General features: G+C 44.2%; 1 protein-coding gene across 1 annotated transcript in view; it reads left to right on the top strand.

Moving 5' to 3' along the window:
• The window catches only part of LOC146200545 (uncharacterized), a 115,441-nt gene that overhangs the window by 37,007 nt on the left and 54,499 nt on the right, over positions 1 to 23,935 (top strand). The window contains exon 5 of the mRNA XM_084595555.1: positions 5,519 to 5,650. Within this exon, the coding sequence (XP_084451681.1) occupies positions 5,519 to 5,650 (132 nt within the window). The remainder of the gene's footprint in view (positions 1 to 5,518; positions 5,651 to 23,935) is intronic.

The following is a 23,935-nucleotide window of genomic DNA, read 5'->3' as shown; positions in this document are numbered from 1 at the left end:
AGTTTGCCCAGGGTATCACGTAGTGCAGTCAGTCGCGTATTCACACATTGACCAGTTTACCGAGTATAAGCCTAATTTAATACACTACTCCCGCCCTGCACGGCAAGAACAGACTTCATCACAGCGGATACTGCATTCCTTAGTGTTAGCACGTCCATTGGTCACGCTCATGATGACAGTTGAACATATCTTCTCTAGCCTATTATCTGCTTTGAATGCGACATTGACCTAGACATCATATTTTTTACCAATTTTGTTCAAGAAGTGGGAAACGTCGTGAACGTATGTGATGGCCACCATTCGTTTTTAGGATTTATCCCTTTTTTCAGGCAAAGTTGCCTTTTTTTTCATCCTCTTAGCCATTCATTCAAAATTTGTCCGAGGGTCACTTCCTAAAACACCGCTTTCTTTAGGGGCTCAGACTATAATTAAAAAAAAAGGTTGTTGTTGCGATAATTGACCAAGTTGTCAGAATTTTTCAAGAGTCCTCACGTGAGGTCTAATTCAAAGTGGAAGCACGATAATAATAAAAAAATATATTACTTAGAGATGGAGATTTTTAAACAGAGAATTGAGGGAATATTTTTCTCAGTCAGCTAAACCACTGCTGAGAATTGACTACGGACGCTGAAGAGTCATCATGCCGGTAAAGGTTTTTTTCCAGTCTCAAAGCGGCACACGCAACGCGTGCCCTAAAAAAATTAAGGTCTCCTTAATATTCAAATCTCAGCACGTGAATAAAATGGGAGTTTCGCAACTGAAACTGCGGCAAATCTGTGAGCGAATGGCAAAGAGGATGACAAAAACAGTTGTGACAAAAGTGGTGAATCGGAAAAAAATGATGGTGGCCCCTCACATACGATTACAGGATTTCACACCGCCTGGAGAAAAGTAATCAAAATTTGACGTCAAATTTGTCTTCAAATCGGAAAAGAAGTTAGAGAAAATATGTCCAGCAGTCAGCATGACCGCGACCAATGGGCTTAAATTAAAACATCGAAAAATAATGCACTCTTCGTCATGACGAAGTTTTTTTGCCATGAAGGGCTACAGTTTATATCAAATTCTTCAATTCTATGAAAACTTACATTGGTCAGCCTGAGACTTGTTTGAATAGGCGCTTCATAAAACGCCGTGATCCTTCACGCTAAGTACCCAGCTCCAACCTAGTTCTTCGTTGTCACAATATAGAGGGTACCAACCAGACTGTAAATGCCAGCGTAGTTAATACAGAAATCATAATCAAGTATTTTGCGAAGTAGCCGAATCATTTTGTCTTCGTTGATTAGCCTTCACAAAAATGAGGTTGCATGGCGGCACTGTTCACCAGGCGAAACTTAGAACTTATTTATCGCTGTAGCGAATGTAGCAGTGAATGTTGCCGCTGAATGTATTTATCGCTGAATGTAGCCGAATGTAGCGATAGCTACATTCGGCTGCCAGTTGAGCGTTTAACTGTGGCACCGCTCTGGAATATGTCGAATGCACCGCGGAAAGGAGAAGCATATGCGAAGGGTGTGACACATGCTACCTATGCGAATAAATACGCATGCGCCACTGCTCGTATAAATGGAGGCAAGACATGACCGCCGCAGCAAAGTCGTTTCGCATGGAGGAGAGTCGGGCTGCCGCTCATTTGCGGTGTCGACAGGAGAGGCTCAATTCCTAGTATCTAGTAGTTGTCGACTGGCTATTGGCCTCCTGTCAGCAGAGAAAAAATAATATCGAAAGGCCGAGCCAGCACCAGAGACGCCTGAACAGAGGTAAGAACGTCTAGTTACGCAAAGACACCGGGATGCAGAGCGTAACAGGCGGCGCATAGCATCTCAGATGGAGTCTTCGGACGATCAAGAACCGACGACCTCGAAAGTAGAGGGCTTAAAAGGTGCCTTGGTCGAAACGGCCGCGTATTACTGTTCTGTTTACCGGGGCGTCTTAATTTCTGTGCCTGAAATATTCAAATGATTTGTGGAAACTAATGTCTCTTCATTGCTAATGAATACAAGCTAATTAGTATCGGCAACATAGCGAAACCACAGGAAATTGGCTTTCGTTACGTATATCCTGGCGTAGCCGAGCTAAACCACTGTCAATGTTTTCATCGGTCGCTTGTAAGACAGCAACAGGGACAGGGTGTCCACTGTTTACACTAAAAACATTGTTGATTTCAAGCATGTTATCAATACGCTGCTTATGCAACATCCAATACGATACATAGCCCAAGTTCTAGAATGCCGAGTAAAAGAGGTAATGAGGACAGTCATGTTTTATTAGCAGTGCGACGTTCGCGTCTAGGTGTCTTTTACCACATGATAGCAATTTTTGTATAATGCTGCTCTATGGATGACTGGGCTGCCATTCCTCACCAGTTCAAGTGTCCCAGGCTGAAGTTGTTTTACCTGCGTACTTTAAATTTGAAACGGCCTAAGCATTCGCTTCAATGGCACGGAGGCAAAAGCGCAGTCTTGCCAATGAAATGCACCGTCGTATTGATCTCACGACAGCTCACTGAACAACTTTACAGAGCCGCCTCATCGACGAAGACGTCGTTCGGCCGCTGAGAGCACTCAGTGGTGGCCGAAAATCAGTGGCCTTATCAATGACTCTGATGGCGAGGCGCTGTCCCAATAATACCATGGTCAACGGTGACAGAAAGGCTTACTGCCACGATATGCGACTTGATCTCAAAAAAGTAAGGAATGCAATACCGGGAATAATAAACTTCGCTTTTTTTACAAGAAAACAACTGCATGAATATTAAACTCGTTTGGAATCGTCGCACTCCAAATGTGCCACTTGCGTTGATCTGTCACATCCCTCAAGCCGGTAACTTAAATTACAGGCATTGTCTGGATAGTGAAACAGAGTGAACGATGTGCTAGCAAATTCGGCTAATAGACCGACAAATTTCTTAAAGGTGTAATATTTGCAGTTTTAATAATAATACGTACACAATTAAGTCAAAACTTTACATTACACCTCTAACGGATAAATATTTAACGACAAGCCAGAATGGTACGGCTTACAACATACTTATCGCAGCCAAATGCATTACCCATCGCTGAGCAGGGCAAAACGTTTAGGCTTTGGAAAAAAAAGTTGGCAGTGAAATTAAAAAGACTGCGACGAGTGTTTAAAAATCGTGCGCACATTGTCTTTGAGAGAAATGAAATGAATTGAACAGGAAGCGTTGACGTCTGTGTTTTGCTAGTAACTGAGCTCATTATGTGACAGTAATAACGAGAAAGCGAACAAGCACGCGCACCAATCCGGCCAAAACTGTAATAATACACATAGTGACGAGCACAGCTTCAGGCGGCATCAAGATGGCAACGAGGCACTCGCATGGTCAGCAGCGCAGGTTCAGCTTGTGCAGTGTAGTAATGATGCATACATATGATAAGCAGAGTGGGTTCAAGTAGTACCAAGGTGGTAATGGGGCAAGCAGAGTCGCGAGTGAATGGTACGATTGTATTTAGACTTTATCATGATGAAGAGGAGCAGCAGCCGGACTATATCCACTGTAGGGGCGAAATCTTCTCCCATTTGTTTCAAATAATTCTGCCCTGTGCCGGCTGCATCAACTTGAACCCTACGAACTTCATAACCTCATCCACTCTTCGAAGTTTCTCTCATTCCCTTCTTAAGCTTTAACTCCCTGTGCTATGCTTGCATTCCCTTGGAATCCAATTTGTTTCCCTCAATGACCATCGTCTATCCTTTCTTTCCACTACATGCCCTCCTTATGTATATTTCTTCGTCTTGATTTCGGCTAGAAGGTCAGCAACTGAAGATATTTCTCTCTACGCAACTCTCTTCCTACCTCTTAACTTTACATCTTCAATCTTCCGTTCCTTAGCTCTCTACGTTGTTCTTAACTTTAATAGGACCCTCTTCGTTAACTACCATGTTTCAATCCCTAGGTCAGTATTAGTAAGATGCAACTGTTATATACTTTCGTCTTCAGCACTATCAATGAGCTGCTTGTCATTGTCAGCGAATACTTGCCAAATGCGCTCCATCCCAGTATTAGTCTCCTAATTATTTTCCTTTCATATCCTGATCTGTAGTAACAATTGTGCTAATTAGACATATTTTTCCATCACTTTCAGTGCTTCCTTATCTGTTTTAAACTGGTGTTTTTTAACCACGCTGTTGAATATTACCTTAGTCCTTTGCATAATAATTATATTCGCACCATTCTGCGTTTCTTTCTTGCCTAGGCCATTTATCAATCATTGTAGTTTGTCCCCTGAGTTACATAGAAAGTGAATGTCATCAGTGAATCTAAGATTACTAAAATATTCTTGATAAATCCTTAGTGCTAACTTCTCCCATCCCACGTCTTTGAAAGCTTTCTCTAAGCAAGTCGTGAATAGCACTTGGAGATCGTGTCTCTTTTCCGAACCCTTTTTGTTGGAAATGTATTTCTTCCTTTATGCGGAACTATGGTTGCTGTTAAGATAACACAGATAACTTCCAATACTTTCACATAAGGCTCAATACATGCCGGTTTCGTTATTCCTGCATGACTGATGATATTTAGAAAATGCTTTCTCGGAGTCGATAAATGCCATGTATAGGGTTCGTTACGTTCCGTGCACGTTTTTATCACCTGGTTGATACTACGGATATGATCGATGATACTCCGTCCATAAACCTTGCCTGGCTCTGTGCTTGATAGAAATTTAAGGTTGTCCTGATTCTATTATCGATTAGCTTAGCACGTACCTTGTACCTAACACCTGGTATTAAATAGTACTAAGCATTCGCTCAAGGCTTAGATAACGTGAAATACACATAGTTATCAGTGCAGGTTCAGGTTATATTAAAGTGGCAGTAGCCAGCAGCAAATATTAAGGTTTTATTATTGTAGTAAGAAGCCAGCACTGAGGTGTTTCAGTATGCAACTGCGGGACCATCGCCAAATTTCATGCAGCGAAAACTTACCGCATCCTCTTACATTATAATCACCTATCACTAAGAGACATGAATGCAAAGGAAAGGAATTCAATTTAGTTTGAGGACAACACCGCAATCAAAGAGGGCAAATTAGGATCATGGGTGTAATGATACAGAGGCAGAAAGAAGAGCGGGTCAGAGAGCAAGCACCAGCTATTAGGATTTTAGTCGAAACCAGGAAGTAGAAATGGTTTTGGACTGGGCATGCAAAGCGGAGGATTCACAACCGGTTGATGTCCATGAAGGTTCTCTGGATCGATTCTATAGAATGCAAACATAGCTGGTTGGTGAAGGAAATTAGGAAGTTTGACAAATTAGGCAGCTCGGGATCGCATAGGACCGAACAAATTGAAGCTATATGGAACAGGCCTTTCCTCAGCAATGAATGTAGTCAGGCTTATGATGGTTGTGTTATTATAAAACGCTCATCGGTGTGTCACACGTGCAATGCTGTGTCCTAGTATTTCTAAACTTTTAATGTGCAATTATGTGTAATACAGCTTATTAGGATGCCACGAATTAACGAGCAAAATTTCCTTTTACTTAATTCCTGCAGCTATGTGCCATATACCCCGCTTACCTGATATCTCAGCGCTGGTCGCTGATGACACGCCGTTATAATGGCGGGCTAGATGGACAACTCACTGAAGATATCTTTTTCGAGACAAGCAACACTTTTGCTACGAAGGTAAGTAAAGACAACATTTTCTGGTTTTCGAATTGAATCCCAGTAGAAAAAAACTACAGACACTTTTGGAGGCGCCCTCGGCGCTTGAGGCTAACGGATAGGCTGGCATGAGTTCGATGTTTCTACACTGATATAAGCAATAATTTGAGGCATTGATCTCCAACCTTTTCTGAATCAAACCGCGGAAGTCATGAGAATCACGAAAACATAATATTTGGGCAAGGGATTCACTTTCCTCATTTTCGGAATATTGCAGTTTTCCATCGACGGGGGAATCAAAGCCTAGTGAGGCAGAGAGCCCGCGGAGGCAGCAGAGGAGTAGCCGGCGCAGCTGCGCAGGTGGAGAAGTGCACATATCCCCTGATGCAAAGATATAAAAATGCAAGTAGTCGTAAACGGAGAAAGTATAAAAGCCAAGGAACTCCATGTTTATAGCTGACAAGCCTTATATATGACGAAGGATCGTCAGCTATAAGGCTCGTAGTATGCGCTTTGAGCAAGCGCGTCGGCAAGAAGAGAAAGTGCGAGCTCTAGCCCTGGAGGAGGCAAAAAAGATGGCTGCGAACACGATGCAAAAACGGTAGGCACGGATCCAATGAAGCGGATATCATGATAAGACCGCGCGGCGGCCTGACGAAGCTTATGATGCACAAAACTGTGGCGCTGTGTGATAATTAAGTTTTTTGGGGTTTAAATCCAATACAAGAATGAGACAGGGACTGTCTCTCCAAGCCTGAAGCAATAGCGACGACAAGCGAAAGCTAAATATTTAAATACCAGAGCCAGCAAAAATGAAGATTCAATGGAGAGCCTACGGTGGTAATGGCATATCCAGCAACAATGCAGAAATTTGGCAAGATATTCGTGCAAGACGTCCCACTATTATACGTAAAACAACATGATAAGGCTGTACAGATATGACAGCACAAAATCTAGGGGATTAAGATACCAGAGAAAGAATCTAACTTTGGGATAATGCTGGTCTTAATGGGAATGGAGAATGGGAGGTCTTAAGGTATGAATCATATTTGCAGGAGTCACATTAAAGTGCCTGCTATACAAGAAGTACTATGTATGCTACGCATGCGCAAGAATAGGACACAGAGTGAACTTACGCCCGGATCCCAGGAACATAATATGCGCGGTGTGCACCAACGAAAACCGGCCACAGGTTCAAAACTCCGATCGTGTACACAACATATGAGGCAAAAAACACATTTTACGAGACAGCAAATGCAACGCCATCTACCATAAGATAGTCAAGAAGCGGTGCTTGGAGAAGGCAATAGATAAGGAATAGCAATCGAGGCCAGAATATGGATGGAGCCAAGGCTCGGATCACAAGAACGGATCCAAATACATTATCGGGCGAAGAATCCTTCCTAAGATACGGAGGGGAATGTGGAGGACACAAGTCGGGGTGAACCTCAGAGGGAGAAGATCGAGCCAAAAGGGAAACGCAAGTAAGGACGCAAGGGTCAACTGAGGGGAAAAGCACCTCCAGCATTCGATAACAAAGAAAAGAAAAGACGAAGCCAGGGGCCAAACCTACACAATAGAGAAACCTATAGCGAAGAGGCAATATGCCGTGACACAGGCGCATCAGCTTCGCAGAAGCGTCGCAACCAAGTGAGGAGGATGGTGAAGACGAGAAAATGAATAGGTTGATGAAGAAAATGGATGTAATGCAAGATATATTAAAACGTAAAGCGAAACCTTACGTGGACTTCAAAAACAGGATGATCCAACGCAGGCACACACTTAGACGCAACAACCCAGAGTTACAACACTAGTAGCACCAGAGATGAGGCTGAAGGTAATACCGACAAGGAAGAGCGACCGATTCTGCCGCCATCGGCCAAATGCAAAGTCAAAGATATGGGGTCTTCACAAGATCTGGAAACTAGGGCCACAAGATTGGCAAATGTCTTCATGATGCTAGAGCATGCGATCACGAACTTCACATAATTTATAAAAAAAATTTAAGCGCACGTACAGATTTAGATCCCAAACGAAGGGATGCAAACGTAAGCAGAGAGAATTAGTCTAATACAGATCCAGATGGCAAACAACAAAAGATGGCGGCAAGAAGAAGAGGAAGCTTTGGCTCGTCTTTAAGAGGAACAAAATAAAGAATACTAACAATTAAATCTTGCAATGAAATTTTCGAGTTTATAGAGAGAAGGAGGCCAGGGCTACCGTAGCATCTAAAATAATTAGAAGACCAATCTCTCAGAATAGCGCCGCACAGGAACAGGGGTCCTGCGAAATTGACAGGATACCAAGGCGTTCCGTAGCAACAAAGCAGACAAAACAAGACTAACAGTGCTATAAAAAAGAAATGGTGCTGCTCTGGAGAATAAAATAGGACGTATGGTCATAGAATCCGTGTTCGTGGAAATAACCAGGCGCATAACAGAGCCGAATATTTTCATACTCAAAATCTGCAGATCGCAAAAGAAGGAAAAGATAATATTCTGTGCATTACCCAAAAAGGCTAAAACACGCGGAAGGCAACATCTACTAATACTGGGAGACTTCAATGCACACCGTTAAGCCTAAGGTCATAGCAAGTCCTCAAAGGTGGCAACTCCGGGAAGATATTCAAGAGCAAGGCTTCGCACTCAATAAAATCCCGGACAGCCCGACAAGGAGAGGAAATAGTGTAAGCGAGGACGCACATCCAGGCCTCAAATTTTCAGAACACATAAGCTCTAGAGTAATACAGCATAGAATTAAACTTGGACAGTGCCTATTACATATTAGCAATTAATATAGAAGGAGGGCTGAAAGGTCTGGAAATCGAGAAAAGCAAAATCACTGAGTTGACACATGTACACTGAATAACTGAGGAAGAAAATGCACCCATACCTATCGAACAGTGATGTGATAGGGGTAAAAGAGACATCCAGAGGCACCAGGAGGAGCATGCTCCTGAGATGGAAGACAGCTGACTCTACACAAATGGGAAGCCAAGCATAGTTTCGAAAAAAGAGTTGACGAATATGAAACCGCTCTCTTAGAAGGAAGATAGCGAAGCTTAGAAAAGAAACAGAAGATCACGCAGAAAAGCTATGCGAAAAAAACGAGACGATAAATGCAATCAAACGTTAAACAAATTGGGTATGACCAGAGTTCTTCAATACTACTGGTGGTCATAAAACTCGTGCGGAAGGTTGTTACGCTGACAAAAGTGGCCGCGGGGGTCGCCAATGCCTACTGGGGGGCCGTGAGCGGGCGGTCTTTGCGGGGGGGTGCGGTGTGTTTGCACCCGAAATTCTTTTTTCGCTGGTGCTGCTTTGTCCTATTATTCATTTGTGCCAAGTTCAAGCTGAGGTCCGGTATTCGTTGCACATCCGTAATTGTAGTATCACTATCTTATATGAAGAAGGCGCTGCCTGCAGAGCCACGTGCAGCTGGTTCCTTACCCTTGATTGTCTAGCTCCTGCCGGGAGATTTATTACGTGGTGCACTAAAACTTTGCCCGAAGGGTGCGTCGTGTTAATAAACCTACTACTTATAAGTGGCCGCAAATAGTGCACGGTAAGGTAAAGGCTGTGTTAGCAGACAGCACTCCATAGAATCGCACTGCGGTTGTTGCTCGGCTGATCAGCACATTTGGTCATCCGACATGAACAGAGGTTTCATAGTACGTCACTTCATCTTGATGCACGCGCCGACTAGCTTAAGTGGGAGTCTACTGGATGTTTGATAACTAACGGTCTGGGACTGTTACGCGCAAACGTGCAGAAAGTCCAGTTCGTTGCTGCTGTGCGCGGCATTCAGGCGCTGACCAGAGCAGTGCATAGTGGCTCGCGATACTTTCACTTGTTCTTCTTTTGAGTATAATTTGAACATTTTGGAGCGCATAGGTCTACCATATTGACGACATGGTTTCATCATTTGTAAATTGAAAATGCTTCGACACGGTGTCGCTGAATTTTCCGACTCCAATCGGATAACGCCGTTTAGAATTAGAACATTCTTAGAGACACATTACAGCTACAGCTTTGCACCGAGGTGTTTACTATAACAATGTAAATTATTTGCTCCAACTTAGCCAGCGCTGTCATCAGCGGTGCATGTTGCCAAAATAAAAAAAAAAAGCGGACTCTTTATACAGAATGGACAATGTCCTCACATTCTCTCACGTAGTTCGGAAGTGAGGAAAACAGCGAATTGCTTTCCAAAGAAACGCTTTATTAGGTTGAAAAGTGCCAGCAAAGAAACGCACTCTAGGCTGCGCAGATAGCGAGAAAGTACTTGGCGCTCAAGGTAGCTCAGGTAAACGACGGTAGTAACTATGGTTTTCCCATGGAATTTAAACACCCCTTTGTCTGATTAAGTACGCGCATCAGGTTTTATGCCTTGAAGTGACTCAGGCTATCAGAGATGTCGTAGTGGAGGACTCCGGATTTTTCTAAGAAACCACACAGAGTTCTTTGACCTACACTAATATCGCAAGCAGCACACGGCCGCCCTGCTTTTCGCTCCACCAAAAAGCGGTCGCCAAGGCCGGCATTCGATTCCGGGTTCTTGGGCACAGCAGTCGAGCGCTATAACCACTGCACTATCACAGAGGGGCAGAAGATGTAAAATCGGACTGATAAGAAGTGCAGCTGTAGATTAAGCAAGTAAAGTAAAAGTAAATTTGAGTCTTCAGAAGAGCAACGAAATACAGAACCAACTCATAATAGAACTATGGCACGGAACTCAAAACTCAAAGTTGGCTTCTGTCCTGTTATTTTGGTGTTCCTTCCTTGTCCTCGTCCCTTTCGCGACGTCTTCATAATCCACTTCAACCATGAACCAACTAGCCCAAAGCAAAGTACTTCTTGAACTCAAAATAATTTCGCATTTCTGCACGTAAGGAGACAACCCTGTAAATTCGTGTCAAGTAGTCGATATTACCGGATGCTGTATGTTATTTCGTTAATTTGATTTACACCTGGCGCACCGTTTCTAATTTTTGTCACAAACTGTGGGTACTTATACGGTGGTTCGATCGTAATATTGTTTTCTTTCTGTTGCGGTGCTATGCATGTATATTTTCTCCCGCTTACTTGGGCCATGCATTTTGACCCTGACCTTACTTAAATACACATCTGGTGATATGCCTTCACAAATGCGACCTTGCTAAAGATTCTGCAGCCATGAAGGGCCGATGTATATCCTGGATGTAGCGGATCGGGTAGTGTCCAGGGACTGTGGCATTGTTGATAGCCCAGTAATTGGCCCACGGGCACCAGTCGCCAGTCTTTTTGGCCACTGTGTGGAGGTGCGATGCCAAAGTATTGGATGGAGCCAAGCTCCAGCATATTGTTACGGAGGAAGAAGAAGCGCGCAGTGGCGCGGGCAGGGAAGCTCGCGCTAGGCTCGCCGAGATTCATTAAAATTATCACTTGTCATCAGCCACCTTCTCTTTGTTCCCCTGTGTTCATCGGCTTTGCCACCCTGTATTTGTTTGGAGGTGCTGGGTGCGCCATCATCAGTCGTAATTCTGGCCCGGAGTTCCGAAGCCCTGTGTCTGCTTGCGCCATCGGCAGTGGGTTGCATAGAGTGCATCGCCAGGTTGTTCCCCAGCCTGCCACATCCGATGCGACCTTGCCGTTTCTCCGCCCTGTCCTCCACCCGACCACAAGGCACGACAACGGAGTGACCAAATGATCCCACCGGCCCGAGACGCGACCCACACGACTAAAGGACACTACGAGAGACCGGACTGGCCTGACGACCCCACTGTTGAGACGCTGACAAGAAGACCCCACCGATCCAAGACATCATATATGAGGAGGACAACCTCCCCGCCCATGCCATGCGGTGCGCGCCTAGGTTTCGGCTATCGGCTTTTGGTTACCTGTGACTCGAAAACGTCTTGGGCAAGGCTTCATCCAAGAATCATAGTGGCGGCAAGGCGTGATTCCATTTTATGAACGGTAGGGTCATCTGAGCAGGGTCACTCGGCAAAAAATAGCTGAAATATTGTTTAAACGGAGCTGGGTGCAATAAACGCCTGCTCTCCTCAACGCTTCTGTAGCGCAATGGGTTAACGCTGCGTTGTCGAACGAATAAAGATAGATTCTAACATACTTCTTCCGACATTTTTTCTGCACCTTTTTTATTCACAACAGTAAAATAAAGTAATAGTATATTTTGATGGCGCATGTCCCTTTTAGGCTGCATTATGTGAGGTATTTGATTACAGGTAGCCGTAAAAGGAGCCATTTACGAGCCAGGAAGCAACATCAAACGTTGTACTATGGCCCCACTCTCACTTTTAATTCCGTAATTATTTTGCTATATCCCGCCTTCAGTGAATGTGTGATACCTTTACATTGCGTTCCGAGAAACGTCTGGCCCGCAATCACCGTTTACCCCGCTGACATGGAAAAAGTGAGGAGAAAGATCCTGGATCCAACCGCTGAGAACAGAGTTACGCGGCGGCAAGCCTATTCTTCTTCTTCCTCTTCTATGATCAGCCATAGGGTCATGCCCATCGCCATGCCATGAATCCCATAGACAAACTTCCTCATCCACGATCGAGACGATAGCTCGGGGCCCCCGGGTAATGCTACGGACGAGGAAGAAGCGGGCAGTGGAGTGGGCAGGACGATCCGCTAGGTCCGCTCGGATTCGTTAGTCATCACACAGTCATCAGCCACCTTCGCTCTGTTCTGTGTTCATCGGCTTGCCACCCAGTAAAATATGCTACAATTCTTCTTTGGGGACTGCGAAGTGATCGGGTGCGAAGCCACGTGTGCGAGCAAGTACGGGAAGCGCAGTCGTCACAATATAATGAATTATGCTCACAACGACCGGGGGTTGAAGGGACAGGGGTCGTGAAACATCTGGCTACTCGATACGTATGCCGGAGCAAATGACGGGAACGGTGCTGTGCGCTTGGAGGAGCCTGAAGTTTGGATCGCGGCAAGAGACGCCTTGCCGATTAGGCGTGTTGCAGAATCCCGGAGGAGGTTTTGCCTCATATCAACTAGGAGCCTGTACTGTCATAGAAAGCCGGCGCCGATGATTCTCGAGCACACGTCCTTCATGACAAATAATCAACGAAAGGTGCAGCGGAGTCCATTGTCAAAAGTCACCGACTTCTGGCCGTGTGTTCGATGCGCTTGCTGTGGTCAGAGAAGGAGAGTCTGAAGGACGGCATCGCTTAATCAACATACGCAGAGGAACAAAGACTTCGGCACCAGTGTCGATGAGGTAGCGGACCTTCGTAACATTGTGATATGAAAGAAGAGAATAGATAGGGGGCCGGGAATACCAGTCGCCTTCAGTGTTCGGCCGGACCATTTCCCGCGATGGAGCAGGGATGCCGGCATTGACATGCGCAATACCCGTAGCGGCGGTGATACACCAAAAGGTTCTGGATGACGGAGAATGGCTGTCAGGAGTTCTGGGGTTGGTGGAGCGGGGTGGAGACGAGGAACGCGGCCGGCAAATACGAAGGGCCGTGACCTCAGCTGTAAGCCGCACTACCTGCCGGGTTAACTTCTCTTTAGGATCAGTGAGGCGGGCATGGCGATCGTCAGCAGCTGCGCTGGTTAACTGTGGAGAAAGAGGGCGATGGATTGCTGCCACAGAGGGAAAACCGGCGTCCGTGAATTTATCTGCCAGCATTGCCAGGGGTTCTACGGTCTCAGACGAAGCCAAGCTGAGGATCATGCGCACTTGCGGTGACAGGCGCTGCAGGAAGAGTTACCACAGGAAAGCGCTGTCGTGTGAAGTAGCCAAGTCTCCAGTCAGGGCGGTCATGTGACGAAGCAGCTTGGTAGGCTTCTGATCTCCGAGATCTCTTGAGATAAGAAGCAGCTGCAGAAGACGCAGCTCCGTTTCAGAAGTTCGCCGAATGGACGTCGTCCAACGATAGGCAGGCGGAGAGCGGAGGACATCGCGAACAGCCGCCGAAGAAAAAGCATGAGCGCAGTAACCACATGGTTGAACATGGCCACCTGCGTAGTTGCACGGTGCCGGTGGAACAAGGCCTCGATGGTAAGGAACGAACGTTCCGAGTTCGATGACCAGAAGTCGGGGAGCTTAGGGTCGGTGACCGTGCACTCTTGAGGTGGCCGCGTGAGAGGCGACGAAGGCTGTACATGCGTGGAGGGTTCCATGGCTATGACTAACACAACGGGAGTTAGGGGTATCGAGCTTCGGGTGATGGCCTAGCGAAGCAAGTGCTGGGCACGAGCAGAGAACGAAGACGCGAAGTCGGGAGTCACCAAATTTGTGGAGATGAATCACAGAAACATGCAATTGTCGGGTCTCCACAAATATATTTTGCAGGACCCGCTCAGCCAGGCTATAACACGACAGCGCGGCACCGGCATTCACTTGACCAGCCACGAAATCCAGTCTGAGCGTCCTGGGGCTGTCGTCTTTACGGCGGACCACCATATCACGCTGTAAATAACATTTTTCTCTCTCTATCTCTCACATACAATTCTATTTTGCAATAGAAATTCTATGTGCTATTAAGCAGTGAAAGTGTGAAAATAGAGGTGAAAATAGAGGTGTCTGTAGTAACAACAAATTCTTGCGTAGTTGCAGCAGAATATTGTAGAATTTGAGATCAAAGAAAAACGCACAAATAAATTTAAAGAACGCCAGAAACGCAGTACACAAATACAGAAAACCTGGCCTTACGGGAATACCTACAGTATTTTCTCGCATATTTGACGCCGTTCTGTAGTTTTTCTGAAGTGGAGTTATAGAAGGACCATTTGAAACGTCCGAGAGTACTAATCGATAGTATATACCTTGTGTTATTTTAAACTGTTTAGAGGTCGCTATTTTAAACTTTGCGACAAATACGTAGGTGCGGTGTATGCAGGTGGATTGTACAGTTAGACCAACATTGCGTGAAGTGACAGCGCTGAGTATTAAGCAATAATGCAAAATAACTAATAACGTTTCGTTTTTTATTCTAGAGGCCATCATTATCTGAAGAAAACTAAAGCCGTCAGCAACAATGCTGAGACAAGTTTTTAGTTTCATTATCGACAATCAGATCGAAATATTTAAATTAACTAATAAGGAAATTTTTTAATGGCCTAGCGTTGTCTGTTTTACAGCGCTGGAGCCGTTAGGATTACTTCCGTGACAGTACCACATACAGCGACGCAGTTTATACACAGTTTATACAGTGTTTAAAATAATGATCCGCTAACATATTAAAAAAAAGCAAACTCTATAGCAAGTTACGGCTTTAATTACAGAATACACATACCTTTTATCTGCTCTGTCTTTGCTGCCTTTACTCTTAGGCAGTTTTTTCATGATTAGGGTTGCCGATCGGCGCTATCTTCAGTATTCTTTATTCTTCTTTGTTCTTTTTTTGTGTTTTGGCATGGCTGACGCGGGGCGTTACTTTCCTTGTTACTGAGTAGTTAACATGTGTGCTCAGGGCGAATGTGCTTCAGTTGATGTTCCAGAATCCTAAACAGTGCCCTTAGCAAAAAACAGGCACACTAAAAATGCACTTCAAACGCATTGTATTTATTTCGTATCAATTTCGCATTTTTTTGTCCCAATGCCATACAAATATGTTATAAATATACTAAGAGTACAACACTGCATATCTTAATATAAATATGTTTAAAATATGCTTTTTGCCTATTGAGAATATTTCTAACATACTGAAAATGTACTTTCTTCAGCTTGGCAGGGTTCACAAAATCTTCCACCAATAGACTGACAATGTACTTTGAAAGTATTACTAATGTACTTGACCTATTTTTCATGCTGGCAGAAAGTACCCTTGGAATGGATTAAAAATATATGAAAAATAGGATGCGCTCATATTTTTTGGAGCATTACAAATATGTTGCAGTTATATTTTCCAAACCAAGAAAAATATACTAATAATATACTAAAAGCATAAATTTATACTATTCTCAGAATGCACTAAAAATGCATGAAAAATGTGATGCGCTCATATTTTGGTGCATTACAAAAATGTTGCAAAAATGCACCAAAAATATAGCTGCCAAATGCTGAAAATACGTCCGACATTTTGAAAACTAGCTACCGAGAAACATAAATAAAGGGCAATACCGACAAACACCTCAATGAGACATTTGTGTCCATTGTCATGACCCTTTTTCATGCTCCTTGGTTGACAGTTTTCAAAAGTCAATGTTACTTAAGCTAACTTACCGTTATTTCCGTCCCTGTATTTTACCCACCCAGTCTGAGTATATGTGACACAACTTCTTTTATATCTTTATTTGAAGCATTTGAGTACAATGACCCACCGTGGTGGTGCTGTGGTTAGGGTGCAAGACTTCTGTGCCCGAGGATGTGGGATCGAATCCCGGCCGCAGCAGCAACTTTTCGATGGAGGTGGAAAGCAAGGCGCCTGAGTGCTGTGCAATGTCAGTGCACATTAAAGAACCCCATGTGGTCGAAATTTCCAAAGCCCTCCACTATGGGGTCTTTCATAGTACTCGCAGCAAACAATTTCGGCCATACCATATCACACATTAAATCACAATACAGTCCATGGAAAGGAAATACGCCTATGCCACTCAATATCTATTTACAGAGTTTAATTTTCAAGAAACAGTGCTACAATACACCAATATATAGAGTAACAAAACACTGATCTCGTGCTAAACGAAAGCAAGTAGAAAGTCCGGACCGCAGGTCTGGATAGGTTCCAAACTTTGGACGCAACGTAGACTGAAAAGGAAGAAAACAAGACACAAATTGAAATAGGCTTTTTAACATTCTAATTAACAATAATATACTGCTACAAGAACTAGCTTTAGAAACCAGATGGTTCGTTCCTTCTTAACGTGGTTATGAATGATGACAAAACAAAAGTAAAAAAGCTGAGCTGGAGTTGGAAACCGCAATGTCTGGAACGCCGTATTTGAAATGTAGACTATGGCAAAGCCACCAACCTGTAATGGAAACCACAATGGAGCATTCTGTTTTTTTATCTGATCCTGACATGAATATAATAGTTCCATTTTTCAGAACAAAGTAGCGCGGGTTAGAATCTTGGAAGCATATATTTTTTTTTCTCAGAGAATGAGAAATGAAACATACTTCCCGTTTATGCATGAGGTTCCATAGCGTGCATCAAAGAAAGGACCGAACACGAGCGCTCGTGTTCTGTCCCTTCTTTAATGTGCGCTATGGAACCTCATGTAGATTACCCACTAGCCCGAACCCTGACCCTTCCTGTTTATGATTCTTTACTTGCTTTCTTCAATGCACTCGCTGCATTGTTGAATTTGTGACGCAAAAAACTCTGGACCATAGAGTAAGGTAGGTGGGGAAATTTTGACATCGCATGAACTGAAGAGGAAGGAAACAAGACACAAATTAAAGCCCTCTTTTTAACATTTAAAACAATCAAATACTGTAACAAAATAATAAATACTGTAAGCTGTAACAAATATGGCAGCCCCTATTAACGCAAAATAAGTGAATAAAATTCTCAAATACAGCCCGAATCTGGCCAGGTTAGATATACCAGTACCGCCCTTCTAAAAGCCGGTGTCATGATCACAGCTGACCGCATGCTTTCGTTGATGTATAAATGCAAGAATGGACAACTCTCACAAAAAAAAAAAAGATAAATGTGCCGCTTCTTAACATTCGCATCCACCATAGCTTATGCTACTCCGCACGTTCAGACGACAAGGACGGTCGTCTCTGGCAAAAAAACAAGAAAAAAAAATATATATCTGCCGCTTCTTAACGTCCGCCCTAATCCATCCTAATTTACAACGAAATTTTGTTTTTACACAGCAGCATTTGTATAAAAAAACACTGTTATATTACGAACTTCACTGCATGAACAGTTTGTTTTTTAGCGGTGTAGAAAATACAAAACCCAAGTTTTCGAACCCTTCCCTTTCCGCTTAATCTTGAATGCATGCATTTGTGACTATAATACAAGCGAATTTGGAAGAAACAGCAAACGAAACAAGTAAAGCTTTGGTAACATACAATTGCATACCTCAAAATATCAGTACAGTTGAAATTTTCTGTGGAGCCAAGCTGCTCCCAACAGGTGCTCTACCTTTAATTTTACCCACAGAAAACTTTTTGACCAAACTTGGGACATCTCAATTAAAATCCTGACTGACGGCTGGAGGTACAAACATTGCCATCAAAAATTATCATGAGCTTCATGTGTTGATACAACTGCCATGAAATGGGTGCTCCCACTCAATACGAAACCAATTGGCGCTGTGAATGTTTTAACGGTGCCTGAAAGTCTGCAACTGCATTGCAGGTATAATAGGAATGGGATGTGCAAACAAAGTCTCAGCAATATAGACCACCAAGTTCAGTTTGATTCTTGTACTGTAAGTTCTCAATGGTTTTCTCACATGAATGCAAACTAGCGCCCATATTGTAAACGTGCCTCGACTCGACGCTCTACCACCAGTGCTTGGAGTGGAGAAAACAGCCACTCCTCCACTTCAGGGCCAATTAGGATTCATGAATCCAACTCGGCATTTCCTCTGACAAGTTCTCTCTCCACTCGAAGCAGCGCAAATGGCGTATGGGGATGAAATTAAGGCGTACCTTTGGCCCGAAAACTGTGTGCTAAAGTATCACGCTTAGTTTTTCATGTTGAGTCTTCAACAACCTTCGCAAGCAAGTTCGATGTTAAGAGCATAGTGGAACTTGTTTTGCGGGCTAGATGAAAAGGGTGGCTGTGAAAAACGACCAAAAATGCTTTTGCGCCTGGCAACAGTCGCTGCTGGTGACATAGAGTTTACTCAGTACATGACATATGCTTTGAGAAATGGTGTGAATACTTCAGTTTATTTGTTTGGTGTGAGATGTTCTCGCCCTTTGCTGCTTTGCCTTTTTTTTTATTGCCATGCTTTGACAGACATCAAAATACATTTGAAAAAGAAAAAAAAAAGTAAAAGCCGGCACTTTCTATGAACATGGCTTTGGCCTTCAGAGGGCTCGGGGGCTAACGGTGAAAACCTGCATGCTGCTTCACAGTGCGTTTCAGCGCATACACACTGAATTCGGAGCCCTAACTGAAAATGTGCTTGAAGAGAATGCCTTCGCTGGCAGCGAATATCCTTCCGTAGGACAAGCACACCAATGCACTCCCTCGACAGTGCCGCGCGTCCGAAGACGCACTACGTACCCTCATGTGACAGGCAAGCCATTGATGCGTGGGGTGCAGCACAGATGTCCGCACAGCCCCACCGCGCCTTCGGTGCATCCCAGCTTACTGTATGTGACATGCTGTTCTCCCACGACAAGTTTGCCGCCGTTCATCAGACAAGGCGAGCTATGGAAGGAGTGCGCCTCCCCCACAGCACGAGTCCACCTGCAAGCAAGCTCACCATTAACCGTGAAATGCGCGCCTCAACTCTGCCCTCAGTAGGCTCCGAAAAGTTGTCCACTTCATCGGCAACGACTTGAAATGTACCCACACCACAGACGCATAATGCGATAATCAATTACAGTACTGGTACCGGCGGCGGATCACAGTTATAAAAGCTCGGCACGGGCAGCAAGAGGCTACGGCCACACCTGTAAAACGATAACGTGCCAGATGTCCTGGGTCGCTGTCACTTTCAGCCAATGCTTTAGAGAAAGGTTTGGTGCATCCTCGTCATATGCACTTTCGTGAAGTTTGGTATACCGGTAGAACAAAGTCCACACAGCGAGCAAACGATGTGATGTCCTCGGTGTTTACAAGTGGAGTGGTCGAGGAGCGGTGCCAAGGCAGCGGCACTGCGGACTAGAGATTCTTGAGAAAACTCGAGTTTTCTCTGCCACTGTGGGAGTTATACGAGTGGAGGTTGTTTTCTGAAACGAAAAACGGGCCTCGGGGGCCGCTTGGAGTAGAAGTTAGAGTGAAGGCGCAGTCGTGAATATGGCGGTAAGACTTAACTGCCACATTCACGACATGCCTTCACTGCAACTTCTACTCCAGGCCGCTTGGAGCGGCAGATGTTTTTTTTTTCTTTTCTTTTTTTTTTGCCAGAGTCGACCATCCTTATAGTCTGAACGTGCGGCATAGCATAAGCTTTGATAACTCTGATCAGCTGCCAGTACCAGTACTGTAATTGATCATCGCATTACACTTTTGTGGCATGGGCACATTTCAAGTCGTCACTGGTAAGCGAAAGTTTCGTGGCTTGCCCTGCGCGATGGCTTCCCCAGACGACGGTGAACTTGCAGGGGAGCAGTGTGTTACATGCAGTAAATTGGGGGAACTGGAGGTGCGGAGAAGCTGTGCGGACATCTGTTCTGCACCCCACGCATCAGTGCCTTGCCCATCGCAGTCGAGGAAGCGCATTCATTTGCTCATCCTACAGAGCGATATTTGAGTCAGCAAAGGGCATGGCTTTTCAAGCAGGTTTTCAATTATGGCTCCGAACTTGTCCGAAAGAGACTGGGCAATCAATGAACAGAAGGGTAAATGAACATCGGGCAGACACAGGCAAAAACCTCCCAAAAGCAGCTTCCCAGCATTTCAATCAGATGGGCCGTAAGGTTATTGAAATTTATTTATTTATTCTCCATGTTGGGCTTTAAATCTTCAAGGGACACAAAATATAGGGTGGCATATCTAATCCATAAATTTAGAAGATTGGAACCAACAGGAGCAAATATTGTTACGTGGAAACTATGTATTTACAGTATTTACAACAGCCTCAACAAGCATAGCCGCGAGCAGCAACATGGAACCAAGCCCACTTTGTTGTCATCTCCTTGTCCCTTCCAAGAGGCAAGTGAAGGAAACACTTCGTTGTCGTTATCTTGCAACAATATCTTGAAAGAAGCATTAGTATTCCTTAAATATATTTCCTCTCTGCCACAACTAGTCATGACAACAATCCCATAAAGTGTAAATAGTACACTTTATTCATAGCATATGTACAGCCTCGTCCACTTCTAGCTATAACACGGTCACTGCTTTCAAGGTGTCATTGCATCCGACCCGGCCACGCAGTAATCTAAAGTGGCTGGCCATGTGAAGCAACACATCCGTGTCTCTGTGTGCTTGCATCGCTTTGCATCGATATCTGCCTGCGTCAGATACAATGTTGCTTTAAAAGCAGTGACCGTGTTCTAGCTAGAAGTGGACGACCCTGTACATACTCTGTATCCCCGCCCCCCTCCTGTAATAGCAAAGGCTCCAAGTGTTTTTTCAAACATGTTCGTTTCTCATTACTTCTTACTTTGGTTCCCCCTTGAATCGTTTCAGACAATTCCATGCTTGGCAGGTATAGTATACTCTGATTTGTTATTTTAATTTTTTTTGTCCTTCTCTCCCCTTTCCAAAACCTCTTGATAGCTGTTCCCATGCAGCTAGCTGTATTGCTCATCAGGTCCCTTTGGAATGCTTGTCCCTTTCAATGTATGAAGGAGCACTGAACAAGGATAAAAGGGGTACAAGAATGCTGAATTGGGTTAGTTGGTGCGTTTGCATTTGTCCTTGTCTTCTTTGCGCTACGTTTCCTAAAATGTAAAAGGGGTACACCTCAGTTTGCAGGTCGAGCCAACGTTTCGACAAGTGGACTTGTCTTCGTCTGGGCAAAGCGATCATCAGTGGCAGGGGTTTAAATACGCTTTTGCTTCCAAAGAAGAAAAGCTGTGGAGGTGAAAGTGGGTGAGAATAAAGCAGGTGAAGGAGTGGGGAGGGGAGGATGGGTGAGAAGATGAGAATAAAGTAGGTCATGGAGTGAACAAAAAAAAACATCTTCAGTATGTATTTCTCAGCCTGGAACCAGGGATCCTGTGGCCAGCAAAAGAAGTAAAGCAGCATACCAGGAAAAACTACAATACCGGATAGATGATTAGTCACCACTTAAAAGAATCCCTTAGGTATATTCCTTATGCAACATAACTATTCGGGGAAACAATCCCACATAGCGTTAATTGTACAGTTTATTCACAACGCATGTACACTCTATTCCCTTCTGCAATAGCATAAGCTGTACATGCTTCTCCAAACACATTTCCCCTTTATCACTTGTTTCTTGTTTGTCCTCAAACTTTTTCTTTTGCATGTCATTTGTGGTTCACTGTGCAGTTATTATCCTGTGACTTTGTACTGACCTACCTCCCCCCCCCCCCCACCACCACCAGCTTTGCAGAAAGTTTTAAGAATTGGCCCCCTTAGATATATTCCTTATCAGGGCCCTTTGCAAAGCCTGTCCCTTTGTAAGGTGTATCTGCACCAAACCCTCTTAAGTGGTGACAAATCATCTACCCGGTATTGTAGTTTTTCCTGGTACGCTGCTTTTACTTCTTTTGCAGGCCACCACAAGATCCCTGGTTCCAGGCTGAGAAATACATACTGAAGATTTATTTTTTCACTGCATGATCTACTTCCTTCTCACCCATCCTCCCCTCCACACTCCTTCACCTACTTTCTTCTCACCCACTTTCCTCTCCTAAACTTTTCTTCTTCGGAAGCAAAAGCATATTTAAACCCTTGCCAGTGATAATCACTTTGCCCAGACGAAAACAAGTCCACTTGTCGAAACGTTGGCTCGACCTGTGAACTGAGGCGTACCCCTTTTAACCTTGTTCCGTACTTCTTCATACCGGGTAAACCATCTTCCTTTCGTTCTACCTGTCCCCTTTCAAGAAACACGTGTCAGCATCGAACCTGCTTTAGGTGCTGACAATCGTCTACTTCGCATATTAGATTTTCTTGCTGCTGCTGGTTTTCTTTTTCTTTTTCATGTGATGATGAAAGCACTGGTTCCATGCTCATAGAAATTCATACCCAAGGAAACATTCTTTCACTTCTCGCCCTGCTTCTTTCCCCCCCCCCCCCCAGCTTTTCTTCTTAGGAAGCAAAACCGTATTTAAAACCTCCACCAGTAATTGTGCTGCCCAGACGAAGACAAGTCCCCTTGTCGAAATGTTGGCTCGGCTTGCTAACTGAGGCTCCCCCTCTGCACTTGTTCAGTGCTCTTTCATCCTACAAGCGAATTCCCTACTTTGATCTAATAGATGTGCCACCTTCATGGTCCCAACAGCGCAACAAACATTGTTTAGACTTGATGTTAAACTCTTCTGTTTATAGTAAAACTGAAGGTGTATCTGGGACGATTAGATTTCTTACTGCTTAGACTGTGCAGCTCTGTCAGGTCAATTTTCAGTGCCCCAATGAGGCATTTACACTACCCAACTTGACACACAGTACTTTCTGAGAGAATCATGCTTAGCAACGGGTATAAAAAAATAATGCAGAATAGGTGCCTCTTATAAAGGGCTACAGGTTAACTTAATTTTCATTGCAACAGTTGATCAACACTTACAGGACAGCCAAAACACTCAGTACACCAATATTTCCTGCTGCTGCACCAGCCATTTCAGAAGTATTGAAGACGTCAACAAGTTCTCGCAACTCTAAAACAACATAACATTACAGAAAGAAAACATGAGCAACACTGCACATCGGAGCTTCAGATGGGTGAAGTTTAAATTTCCCAAACTTATTTAGCTACCGACAGCACAGAGCAACACAAAGGTGCTACTCAGCTAGAAATCATTTGCACTATGTCGTGCAGCAACCAACAATGCTACTGAGTAAAACTTATTTGCCTTTGTCTGGGTCTTAGAAAATAACCTTTTTTTTTCATTTGCTCCTGCACAAGGTCTGCAGACATAATCAGAAAGGTATCACTTGCAGAGTTTAGAAATCGTCCTTGAGGTGGCACCACAAAAGGCAGCTATGTATTGTACAACCAACGCAGATTGAGTTACCACTGCACAGCACCAACTATAAGATTGGAATGCAAGGAGGCAGTGTCCATATTCCAGTGTACATAAAGCAATACCTACAGGAAGAAGGTGTGCCTACATACACACCCGCCAGCTGCTCGGTTAAATGGACTCACTTGCTCAAAATAATGCGCAATGGTCTCAACTGCCTCAGATGAAATAGACAAAGCGAGCACTCAGATTAAATTATTCAAGCTGCATTCTGAATGAGTGAGCCCAAGAAAATTTGCACTTTTCTTTCTAGATGCAAGATTTCTGGTTCCCAATTCAACGAAAATGTTTGTACTCTAAAAAGTAGTCGCATACAGTGCTAAATCTGAACGACAAGCACTGTATCGCAACAGTGCTCAGATAACAACATTTTAGCGCACATAATTTGGATTACATGACTGGTATCAAAGCCTCCCTCGACCTTCACCCACTGGAAATTCCGACGGAAAATTGCACAACTTTGTCCTCATTGACCAAACTTGCTCTTAGAGTTGCCACTAGGCACTTCTCGTTGCCATTATAATTCAATGAGCGTTC

Source organism: Amblyomma maculatum, chromosome 2 (assembly GCF_055883805.1).
Source record: "Amblyomma maculatum isolate TAMU_Amacu chromosome 2, ASM5588380v1, whole genome shotgun sequence".
NCBI lineage: Eukaryota > Metazoa > Arthropoda > Arachnida > Ixodida > Ixodidae > Amblyomma > Amblyomma maculatum.
This window is presented reverse-complemented; position numbering and strand designations above follow the sequence as displayed.